This window comes from Maylandia zebra, linkage group LG17 (assembly GCF_041146795.1).
Source record: "Maylandia zebra isolate NMK-2024a linkage group LG17, Mzebra_GT3a, whole genome shotgun sequence".
Taxonomy (NCBI): Eukaryota; Metazoa; Chordata; class Actinopteri; order Cichliformes; family Cichlidae; genus Maylandia; species Maylandia zebra.
The window spans coordinates 23,598,178-23,611,097 of NC_135183.1; the positions used below are offsets into that span (position 1 = coordinate 23,598,178).

At 40.5% G+C, this 12,920-nt stretch overlaps 1 protein-coding gene across 2 annotated transcripts in view; it reads right to left on the minus strand.

The window, feature by feature from the left end:
- LOC101475732 (ankyrin repeat- and BTB/POZ domain-containing protein 3-A) overlaps nucleotides 1-12,920 on the minus strand; it is a 254,130-nt gene that overhangs the window by 19,352 nt on the left and 221,858 nt on the right. The window contains exons 6-8 of one of the 2 annotated variants that reach the window (XM_014408346.3): nucleotides 6,356-6,445; nucleotides 3,562-3,663; nucleotides 2,705-2,798 (exon numbers count right to left, since the gene is read on the minus strand). In XM_014408346.3, coding sequence (XP_014263832.1) covers nucleotides 2,705-2,798; nucleotides 3,562-3,663; nucleotides 6,356-6,445 — 286 coding nt within the window. The remainder of the gene's footprint in view (nucleotides 1-2,704; nucleotides 2,799-3,561; nucleotides 3,664-6,355; nucleotides 6,446-12,920) is intronic. The other variant, XM_014408347.3, reaches the window with a different exon arrangement.

The window sequence follows — 12,920 nt, forward strand, 5'->3', positions numbered from 1 at the left end:
TTTTTAAAAAGTTGTCTATGTATCAGAATTTTCAAAGTAGTATTTATTTTAGTTTCTTTTCATTGCTTGAAATTTGCACATTTTAGTCTTTTTAATTATTGTTTATAAAAGGCACAGGTCAGAAGTAAGATTTAGAAAAAATCACTGCTGTTGACTCACAGTGTTGTAGATATCCAAAGTCTCAAGAAAAACAAGTTGTAATGACATTTTTTATCAAACAATACAGATATTGTCTATATGTTTTTTAAATATATATGCACATAGTATTTAGTTTCAGTTAACTACAATAAACTTGTTATGTTTATATCTACATCTGATATAGTAGATGTATGTAAATACTCATTTTTTAAGGTATAAATTATTATTTATTTGTGCACATTTTATAGTCCAAGCTGGGTTTATGTCTCGGAGAGTTTTCTACTTAGCAGACCAGAACTTGACATTATCAGACTGGACACAGCATCAAACAAAACACCATAACCATGATGATCCAATTGGGGATCAAGACATCAAAACACGAGCCTGGACCTGCATAAAGTTATTCTGGGTCTTAGAAAGCCTCTCGCTCATTGCTGTTCATTAACAATATTAGCTTTGGAGCTGATCTTGATTTCATCCACATTTACTATTTAATGAAAAGGATGTGAAAAACATTTACTATCTGTGGTTGTATGTTTTAATCCCTTGTTACCATGGCAGTGTGACTTCCTACACCTCACCAAGCCACCCTTGGTAACACTTGTGAACGGATTTCAACTTGTTAGCAGGTCTGAATGTAGAGTAATGCAAATAAACTGGACAAATTCTATATGTGAGGTTTGCCACTTTAGAAGCTGAAAAGATGACCGTGTTTCCAAACTCTGACTGGTGCTGAAAAGGATTTAAACTGGCATCTTTAAAGCTTACTAATTAAAATAGTGTATCTTGCTTAATTGGTGTAGAAAACGAGCAGAAATCCCCAGAGCTGAAAATAAAGTCAGTGTCACAGCCTCTTTAGGCTTGCACCAAAAAACATAAAAATAAGCAGCCATTTACAACTCCTGCCCCCAGAAAACAAACAAACAAAACACACAGTCAAAAAATGTTGATTTACAAAACACTGAAAACGTAAAATACTGACAATGCCAAACTGAAGGTGTGCAGATTCATCTTGTTCACCAAGTAGGTGTACTAAAAGCCATTTGTCATTTTCTATGATAAAAAAAATAACACATAAAATTACATATACCAACATCTAGATTAGCCTTGCTAGCAAGTGTTACAGTGGGTTTATATTTTAAAATGAAGCCAATAAAAAAAAGTGGAACTGCATTTCCTCCAGCAGCCTCCAGAACTGACTATTTTTGACTAAACTGTCCAACTTTTATAAAGCAGACTTGATCTTACAAGATCCAGTGACTTGTTCGTAAAGTTAGCTAATAGTTTGATAAACTTCAAATTACCTCGTTAAACCTCATAGTGATCAGTGTTAAAGGTCTTTACCAGGTTTGAAAATCATCAGTACCAAAAAACTGAGCCCTTTAATGACCTTTAATGATGAGCTCTTTATTGTAATAGTTCAGTAATACTGAAATATACTAAAATAAGTCTTCTCAAGTAAGTTACTTTTGTTTTTTTCATGTCTTTTCCTAGCTAAAAATGGCAATTTAGTATAACAGTAAAGTAAATAGACTCAATACTTGAAATGTGCAATTCACTTGTATTTTTATTTTTATTCCTATTTATTCTATTTATCCCCTTCGTATATTTTATTTATATTGTCTCTGTATTTATATATATATGTGTGTGTGTGTATAACTCTGTAACTTCTGTCGGTGCTGTGCTTTTTTGGAAATCGAATTTCCCAGAGGAACCCACCCGAGGGATTAATAAAGTTCTATCTAATCTAATCTAATCTAAAGGTACACCTTGCTAACAAAGTAAGCTACCACTTGCTAGCAAGGAGCTAGTCTCCCATCCAGACTTCTGTCCAGGAATGGTCACAATCACATAAAAAAAGAAAAGAAACAAAAAAAGAAACAAAAAATCTGAATGAGAAATTTTTTTTAAAAGCCCATAAACAAATGGCTGATGTCGCAGTAGCTATGTCCATCTTTTATTTACAGTTTGTGGATTTTTATATGGCCAGAGGGGCCGATGGCGCGATATGGCAGCCTCGCTTCTGTCAGTCTTCCCCAGGGCAGCTGTGGCTACAACTGTAGCTTGCCTCCACCAGTGTGTGAATGTGAGAGTGAATGAATAGTGGAATTGTAAAGCGCTTTGAGGGTCTTGAAAAGTGCTATATTAATGCAATCCATTATTATTATTCATATATTGGATTATATCTGGAAAAGGTACAATTATTTCTTTGAGCCAGCCAACCTCAGTTTATATAAATAAATCCTCAGATCTTAGAAAAATAAAACATGAGTTTGAAGCTCGTTTTTACTGAGTAAAATACCTTCTGTACATTCTGCCATACAGCAGCACAGTGATGAAAACTAAAATTTAAAATTCCCTACACTCTGGAATCCCAGATAGTAATTGAACGTGATGCATTAATTACAACTGTGTGAGAACGCCTTCTGGTGCGCTTGGAGTCAAACATGTCGTGACTAATCCCATATACGGGGCATCGGTCGGGAATAAGAATACTTGGGTTAAGTGTGCACATCCATCGGAAGCCCAAATTAAAGATGAGCCTTTGCTGCTTGTGTGCGATTACCTGCAGCGGCGGCCAGCTGAAGTGGGGTCTCTGTGTAGTTCTCCGCCCCATCCTGCAGGGCGCCCTCCACATTCGCTCTATTATCCAGCAACAACTGTGGCAGAGATGGGAGGCAGAGGAGGTGGAGGGAAGAGGGGAGGGAGGAAGAGGAAAACAAACCAAAAAAAGGGGGGAGAGCAGGGAGAAAGAAAATACAGGTAGAGGGAGAAGAGGGGATGTTACAGTCAGGCTTGGCAAGAGGAAAAAACCTCAACTGGTGGAAACCTAAACCAGCTCAGAAAGTCACTGACATTCTAGCTATGCTTGATCATTATGCTGTGTGGGGGTCTTATTCGTCTGTGTTGAGCTGAAGACGAAGAATTTATATCTCCAAAACTCTGATTTGCGCTGATGCAGATTAATAACTGAAAAAATCCTGGAGGCGCTGGTGTTCATCAGGCTTTCAGCCCGTGTCAGCTCACACAGTAATGACTGCAACAAAATGTGTTTCATATATTAAAACTGAACAAAACACTCAAATTTTGGCATCCCTGGGGGCTGTGCATCAGTGCTGCGCTTCAAGCTTCTTACTACTTCTTACTTCAGGATCAGTCTTCAGATTAGGGTGGAAACAGGGGCCTGGGTCAGACCTACACTTAATTTTAGGAGCATACATAATCCTGAGCCAAGCCCTCTCCACATAACTGAGATACACACTGCACAGAAAGGACCAAGAAGGAGAAAGAAAGGTCATTTGGCATCATCATTATTATGATGCACCATCATAATAATCACCATCATCATTATTATCCTCATTTTGGTACAAAGGATTGGGCAAGGGCCACAGGTTAATGGTTACAGGTCATAAACATCACTACCTGCACGACAGGGACGTGTCCGTGTAACACGGCGAAAGTGAGTGGCGTCCCCTGGCGCGTTTCAGGATAAACTGAGGGGTGCTTGTTTACTGTGCTTGGCACCTGGGAAGTCATAGGTGAAGTTCAGGGAGAGAGATATATATATATTTATATATACAGCCATTAACATTCACAGCTCAGGGCGGGGGATGGGGGGAAAGAGGGGGAGTGAGAAGCAGTATGCAGAAGGGAGAAGTGTAAGCAAAGGAGGGCAGGATGGCACAGGGAGATTTTCCTCTTGAGTTTCATAGAAAATCTTTAGCAGCTTGAATCCTGCCTCTCATCTCAATCGTCACTCTAAACGTCAAAGAGCATCTGTCTGGACGAGGCTCTCTCACCACACTTTGTTGTATCTACAGCTCCACCCCTTATTAGCGTTTCATTTCAAAGGGGAATGAAACTAAGAGAGAAAAAGCGCAACACTGACAGCAAACACCGACGACAAACACCGACAACTAACGCCGAGGAGAGGGGCGGTGCTGACTCACGAGCGAAGCAGCGAGTGAATAAAATCAAACAGCCGTACCAGCCTTATGCTGTTCTGTGGTTTCTAAAGCTGCTTTATCACTGAGTAAATTAAGGAAATTATTTCTAAATGTCGCCTGGAGGACAAACAGATGTTAAATAATACGTCACGTTTCATTTGAGGTTTGATGCTAAACAACAGCAGGACTGTTAGAGCTTATGTTTTTACAGGAATGAATTATTTATGACGTTATAATAAGAGGCAGTTCCAGCAGAAACAGAGCCAGTCACAGGCTGTCACTGCAGAGAAGAAGTTAACTCATTTTTACTTTACTTAGAAAGCTTAGGTCTACTTTTCTGTGCATGTATTTATCCACACAGACAGATTTGGTCTTGATTACGGTTACAGTTTAAAAGCGGCAGAGGTGAATTTAACTGTGTAGCTTTGAAGCGCTCAAAGCAAAATGTCAACGTCTACCTCGGGATTATCGGGGTTATCCAGGTCACTGTTTTTTCAACTTTTTACCTCCACAGGGAGGTTATGTGATTGGCTCAGTCTGTCTGTTTGTTAGGAGGATTACTCACAGAGTTACAGATGGATTCGCATGTAAATTTTTACCACAGGTGAGATTTTGGTGGGATGTTTTTGGAGTCACTGCTGTGAGCTTTTCTTCAGTCTCTCTGGTGTGAGTACACTTTTCTCTGTTTGTAACTGGTGTGATGGTGCCAACACCACAACTACAGTGATAAAACCTGGGTTGATGCAGCAGTTGATAACCACCTTCTTGGGGGCACTTATCCAGATTTCTGATGAACCTGCTTCATAGTACAGGGCCTCATTGTCTCCATACTGTAAGACATGCATGTTGATTTGTGAACCTTTGTATTTTTTTCTATCCAATGGTCATCATTTGATTTAACGTGTACCGCTGGCTGATGAAGAGCTGCGCTGCTCGTAAACTCATGTCTGAGGCTCTAAATCAGAACCTAAACACTAGTTTTCAATGGAAATTCAATTCGCCCCTTATGCCAGTTTTATCAGTGGTTTTTGTATTCTAAGCTTTTAGCTCCTGAAAAAGAAAACAAACTAAACCATTATTTTTGCAACCCATAAGCCAAAATTTGGGGTTATTATGTCGAAATGAGACTTGTTGAATGAAAGTTCTGGGAAAAATAGCTCAAAATTTTGGCAAAACATAAAATCTGGACATATGGATGATAGGAGAAATGTTACTTTTGAGTCTGTTTTAGATTCTTTTGGGTTGCAGGTACAAGTGATCTGTATTACAAGACAAAAAGGACAAAATATCTGAAAAACTGAACTTTTTTGACAGAAAATTGCCCTTTCTTATACCTGTGAAAATTTCACAGCTGTATTCACACCAAAATTCCTCCCGAGCCGCATTGTGGGGACAGTTGCTCTAGTTAAAGCAGGATATGGTTTTTGGGGAGCAAACAGCATTCAGCTCGCCTCTGTTTATTGGTGTTATAGCTGAAATGTCAGACAGATAAAATATCTCAAAGCCTCTGCATAAAACTTTACAGCGAGGCTCCAGTAGGAGCAAATGAGGTGTTTTCACTTTGTTTGAATTTATGTTAGCTTCATCTTTCTTATTCTATAAACCACCGGTTGATTTTACAGATACTGCTTTGCTTCTGAGTCAATACTGCACTTAACACAAGCATCAAAGCAATGGAGCAATCACAGTGATCAATAATGAGGTCACTACGGTGAAGGAGAGCCCATAAATGGTGTTACTTTTGCATTTTCTAACTGAAAATTAAAGCGATTACACACATACAAGCACACACTACAGAGAGAAAAACAGGAATTCTAACAGTGCACTGTTAAGTACAACAGATAGGTGCAATGATTTTCAAGCTTCATGCAGAGTCTGTGGTAGCAAGTTACACTAAGTGCACACAATTATAAAAGAAATGTATTATTGATGTGCTATAAGCAAATTGCTGCTGGATTTACAGTGTAAAACGTAATGAAATAACTGCCTGCAAAGTGGATCATTTTCCTGTATCGGTGTTAAAACAGTGATACTCGCTTATTGCTTATTGGTGCACTTCGTGTAATGAGCTGCCGGGGGAACAGAGAGCATGCTGAGAGCAGGTGAGACAATGACGATAGGGGGAGGGGGAAGGAAGAGCAACACAAAGTGGGTTCATAGTTTCACTGTTTACAGAAACAAATGTGAACAAACATGTTAGACCAGAACAAAAAAAAAAGTGCAATCATTGTGACACTGCTGCATTTGACTAGCGGACAGTTGACACTGACCTCGCTGTTGATGTCCGCTCCGGCGTCAAGAAGCATCTGGACCATGGCCTCATCACCACGAACGCAGGCATACATGAGAGGGGTCATTCCCTGCAGGATGAGACGGGGAAGAAAGGGGGGAGGATGACATATTTCTACATAGTACCAAAATGGGAAGCTGTTGAATGGTAGCAGAGATTCCACCCAGCAAAAAGGCGTTGGAAAGAGATGGGAGAGATGATTTTTCCAGATGTCTAAACAAGGTGGAGATTTGTTTAAAGAGTGAAAGGTGAAAAGGAATCGTTGGTGGTCGCTGAAAAGACGTCCTGCTATGTCTAAATTTAGTTGAACAGTGGGCATTCTTTCCTCTCAACACATCTGTAGATTCAGACAGTAATTTCCTTCTATGAGGAACCAATGCTGACTGGTGCACCACCCTCCTACATTAACCTCCTAGGACCTGGCGTCCACATATGTTGACATCACTTTTTGGGTTATTTAGACCAAAATACAAAATTTTGCTCTACAAGGGCCTGATGTCCACTTACGAGGACATTATACTGCCACTGTTCCATCAAAATTTAAAACAAATATCCTCATACATGGCTCTCATTTTTCTTAGGAACAAAAATCGGGTAAAAAAAAATAAATCTGGTGATTCTTTGTTTTTACATTCATCGGGTCCCAATGCACGGTGGCACGGTGGTTAGCACTGTTGCCGCACAGCAAGAAGGTCCTGAGTTCAATTCCACCATCAGGCCGGGGTCTTTCTGTGTGGAGTTTGCATGTTCTCCCCGTGTTTGCGTGGGTTCCCTCCGGGTACTCCGGCTTCCTCCCACCGTCCAAAGACATTCAGCTTGTGGGGATAGGTTAATTGGATAATCCAAATTGCCACTAGGTGTGAATGTGTGAATGAATGTGAGTGTGAATGGTTGTCTGTCCCTGTGTGTTGGCCCTGCGACAGACTGGCAACCTGTCCAGGGTGTACCCCGCCTCTCGCCCTGTGACAGCTGGGATAGGCTCCAGCGCCCCCCCGCGACCCTGAAAAGGATAAGCGGAAGTGAATGGATGGATGGACGGACGGGTCCCAATGTGCCCAAATATCAAAGATAAATTAAAAATGCTTGCCATGGAAGAGTTCGGGTCTTAGGAGGTTAAGGAACAATAAGCTTTGGCTCTCTGGATGTCCCCCCCAAATAGGCTGACCATTTAATAATTACTGTGACACATGACCCTATGAGTTATGGTGTTGAAGGTTCAATAATGCATTTTAACCAGCCAAGGCCTATTAAGGCCTCTTTGCTACCATAAACAGGATTTATTTGACAGCACTCACTGAACTGACCCATACTCACAACAAGTGACCAAGTCCAAGAAACTCAATGAAGGTCTAAGAAGGCCAGTGTAACAGTGGTACCAGTACATTAAACAAAGTGGATGGAAAAATCTAAGAAAGAGAACTATATTTACACAAGTTGGAGAGGTCTCTTGGGGGCATTTCGAAACAGCTGCAGATTCCTGAATCATCAGAAACTAAAGTTATTCTGATGTGTCACAACTTTACTAAGGTCTGGAAAAAAAAACCCCTAAAAAGTCACCATCTGTTAGATAATTGGTTTAGATGTTCAGGAACAATCTGGGAAACACCAAGGTTCAAGCCTAGCATGTACTGGAAACTGCTGGAACACCAGCATCACTGTTCACAGTGAACCTCAGGTCAGCTGTTCTACAAAGTGGATGGAATAATGAAGAAGGAAGACTACTTCCAAATTCTTCAACTTCACTTTAACTCAACAACTAGATAGCTGAAACGTTGATACTTTGTCACTAAAATGCTAATTAAATGTTGCATTAAGAAAACCCAAAGGCACAGAATTAGAAGTTTGACAATGAGCTGACAGGTGGTTGAAAACAGATTAAGTTAAAGTCTTAGAAGTGAAGGCATCTGCCTTCTTGAAGCCTACGACTGGGTGACCCACTTTACTCACTGTTAGAAAAAAAGAAAAACTTCAACCCTTTTTTGGCTACATAGTACCTCAAATACTATTGTAACAATAGTTAAATGGGATTTAATAATAAACACCATCTCTAATGATCAAAGTAACTGTAATGAGCTAAAGGATGCTAACAGCGATTACTTTCTCTCAACAAGAATGAGGATTTCAATGCCATAGCGATATATGAATCTGACTACGTGTCAGCGGTGTTTGTGAAGAAACTTGCTAGCCTCCTTTTTTTTGGTAAGCAAACTTGTTAAAAACATACAAAGCCAAATTAAATCAAAGTACAAAAAAACCCACAATAACAAAGGATCTGAATGGCAACAAAGACTAAGCAGAGATTTGACTGGACCATTTATTACTGGGTCAGTTTGCTTTAATACTTTACATGCACTGAATAATCAGGCTGGATCTTTGAAATGAGCTCTGCATCATTTCACTTTTTTATTATCTAAAGGCCAACTTCTCACACAAATGTGATATTCATCTTACATTGGATTTTGCTTCAAGGGAAATTTCTAAGGATGTGTTCAAGGATTACAATCAAATCACTCGATTGGAGTCCTTTTTCTGATTTGCTGCTCATCATCCAGTAAGTGTACTCCTGCTGGAGGTTAGGACCTCTACCAAACAGAGAAGGAATTGCATTGAAAACACACTTTTGTTATTTCTCATGCAAAAGTGTTGATTTCACTGCTATTAACAAAATGCCTTGAGAAATAATTCCAGGTTATTTCAATCTGGTGTTATTCCTGTAAATGTAGATATTGCAGCTGTGTGGGTTGTGCATATTTTAATAGGAGGCGAGAGGTTTGCTGTTCAACAAGAGACCACTTCAGACGACTAACTGCTGTACTTGGTTTCAGTCAAACTCAAAAACAAACATTTAAACGTATTCATGTACACCACCTTATACGTACTGCTCTATACTTTGTAAGGATTCACGTGGTGTCTGGTACCAAGACCTTAGTAGGGGATCTTTTCGTTTGCTGGTGTGCACATCTTGGAGATTCTAGCTTCGATTGGGATTCAGTGATGTTTGAAAGGCGGATCAAATTTTGGCTCTTTGTCCTGTTTTTCAATCAATTTCCGAGGTAGAGCACAGAGCAAAATCCTGTGGTGGCCACTGAGTGCAATTGCTACTGTTTCATGTGCAGCAATGTTTATGTGGCACATGAATGCCACAAGCAGCATGACTCTTTGGGAGTCAACAAATGTGCAAAATTAAAGAAAAAGTTCTGGTGCCTCATTGTCAAGACTGCTCTGAGATTATAACAGAAAGTTTTTGTTAACTTTTCTTATCTTTTTATTTAACTATTGACCCACCATAAAATTCTAAATAACCAGGATTTTTTCTGCTATTTAAATGTTTATCTATTACTTTGTAACCTTGGTTTCTAGTATGAACATTCTTGGGGAAATTCTTTGTAAGTAGGAAAAGCTGTAAAGCTTAGTTAAAAGTCCAAAATCTATACCTTCCTTTACATTCTCCAAAGCCATCCAGTGTCAGACTGGAGTCTTTGGTGAGCTAATTCTGGTCCCAGGGCCATATGTTTGACACCCTTGCTCTAGCGCAGTGATTCCAAACCTTTTGGAGCCACTATTTCACATTAGAAAAATTACAGGGCACACCACCAAGCAAAAACGTCACAAAAAGCATATTGATTATTTTTCCCCGCACACCAGGCATAGCAAAATTGGCTCGGTTTGTCCCCAGTATACCTTTTTTTGCTTCCTTCTGACCACTACTCATGCTAGGGCCTTCATCTGGGTGGGAATTTTCTCTTGGACCCAGGTCTGACTGACTACTTTTTCTTTTCAAATATTTATTCATTCCTATGACTAATATGTAATTTCTTCTTCATCTTCTTGTGTTTTACCAGCAGTTGGTAACCCAGTTAGTTAGAGCAAGGAGTTGTAATGCCCTCTAGTGGAAGAGAATGTATTTGTTATGTCCGTTACTCAAGCAGGTCACTTAGAGCACTAATCAGCTTACAGCCATACGACCCTGAGCACACCAAATCTCGACTGATCTCAGAAACTAAGCAGGGTTGGGCTTGGTTAGTACTTGGATGGAAGAGTATTAATCAGGTGGAACCAGGTAGTCTTCCACAGCACACCTGATCATTTCTCACAGCACACCTATGTGCTGCAGCACATGGTTTTTATCTGCTGGTCTGCTGGTTTCTTTCTGTGCTCAGTCCAAGATCATCATTGCTGGGTTACCTGGAAACGGTTTCCAGGTAAAGCTCTTAAAGTGCACAGAATAAGTAAAGTATGAATCTGTGTGTGAATCAGTGAAAGTGACTCTCGGTGTTAAGAGCCTTGAATGGTCAGACCAGAAAGGCACAATAAAAATGACTCTTCCTATAATAACATGATGACGACCATTTACATCCACACCGTTTTGTTACACAGTCAGGCTAAAAGCACCAGCCAGTCATCTTTGAGTTACATCAATGCAGGAGCAAAGGGATTCCCAGATGACACGGAAACAGTTTGCTGCAGCAGTTGCAAAAACATTCTGCAGAAAACTGTGGAAAAACTTCCGCAATCACTTCACTTCCGGTTTTTACTTTGTCTATACCTGTTCCTGAAGGCTTTTACGTAGCTTACCTAGCTAAATCCTACAATCACTGACGATCGTGTTGACCGTAACCACAACATTAGCTCGTTTTTTAGAAGTCTTCACATAATTTTCTTTAAATCACCATTTTATGTACATGCTATAACTTCACTGCTGCCTACCAATCGATCCCGTTCTGTAAAATGCAGTGAGATATAATAAGTATACACACACAGCACACAACTCAGAGAAATATCCGGCAGTTTCTCGCAGCTTCTTATGTACTGGACCTTTTCATTACTCCCTTAAAATAACCGTGTCTTCCCAACAAGGGCAAAAGCACAAAGGTGGGCTGTGAAACTCCTAACATAACTTCTTCTATCTCTGCGTGTCTCCATATGCACAGAGTATTCTGACACGCCCACACACATTATGCTGCAGGATGAAGCTGCTTCATCTAAGTGCTACTGCAAAGAATTGCATAAGATCAGCAACAGCAACAACTTAAAAATGACCTTTATTGTAAACGAGGCACCGAGATCTTCACATTTATCAGACTTTTCTAACTGTTTTAAATGAGCTTCCATAAAACAGACTTCAATCATATATCTGATCTGGGCCATTATGCTCAACAGAGGCCTTTTACGGCTCACTCATAACACACCACAGCGCTTTATGTTGAAGACTGATCTCCCTTAGTGGTGATTCATTCTTAAACATTTCCTGGACAGCAATCTACTTAATCAGCAGACGGCTAAAGGGCGAGAGACGACGGACCGCGATGAGCACAGTGATGAGGTCTAAATGTCTCTTAGCCGTTATGACAGACTCCAGCTTTTACTTTATTGCTCCTGTAACGCTGTCTGGTCTTTTGCTCCATTTAGCCTCCTTTACAAGGAGATAAAAGCCTGCATGTCACAGGCTCGTATTTATGTGAGGGGAGAGGAAGGAAAGCATAAGTCAATACAATCTGTCAATTTAACAAGCATCTGTTTTTCAAATTTTTTTGTAATATATTATAAACAATATATAATGTGTTTAAGCAAACATTAATCAACCAGACCTGGACTTTATTTTTAGAGTCTGAGTGAAGAATTGCCAAGCAAATCTTAATTAAACCTAACTAGGCGCAGCTTATTGACCGCGGAAAGTCAGATTGCACAATTAACTTCCACTTAGCAGCACTGGGAATAGCCAATATTTCTACGAACCGTCAAAGGTGAAGACTCCCAAGTGACACTTGGCTGTAGTGGGACTGAGATACTGACCTGACCTGTCAGTGCTCAGAGCAGGAAAAGTGTTGCAGTAGCAGGCAACAAAAGAAAAATCCTTTCCCCTTCCACTTTCAGGATGAACAGGAAGGTCATGGCACAATCTGTAGCTGGATGCCGCTCTGCTACAGCCCTGAGTCGCTCCTCTCCTCCCTGCTTGAGTAATTTAAGCGATCAGTATGCTGGGTGGTGTGTGCAAGCCCCCGCATCTGCTTCTTTGCTCTTCTTCACCTGACTGCTCCTCCTGCATCCCGCCTACTGCCACCTTTGATTAATCCGGTTCTCCAGCCCCCGGCTCCATCCACAGCACCATGAAAACTGTTAAAAGGACTCATACCTCCTGTTTGCACACTGCAAAGTTCAAGGTGACTTGATATTGGGTGTTGCCTCTTCTTAGCTGAGGCATTTCTCATTCATACATATCCCTGGCACTAGGCTGAGAGGTGCTACTGCCTCCTGTCTTTTTTCTTTTTAGGTAGGCGGCAATGAGTGTACGACCATTGGCCAGGGACATCAGGTAAACTCGGGTATTTATTTATTGTATTGTTTGAAGTTTTGGTTCTTATATTTTCCAGAGTGAGTTTTGGATACTTGTTTGGTCACGACCTGACCTCTGGGTAGTGACTGGAAAAATGAGGATCTGAAGGGTGTCTCTCTTAGGGACAAATGGTGAGGAGATCAGGAACGTTTCAGAGTACAGATTCTACTCCTCCACATTGAAAGGAGGCACCCAAAACACCTAGGGATGT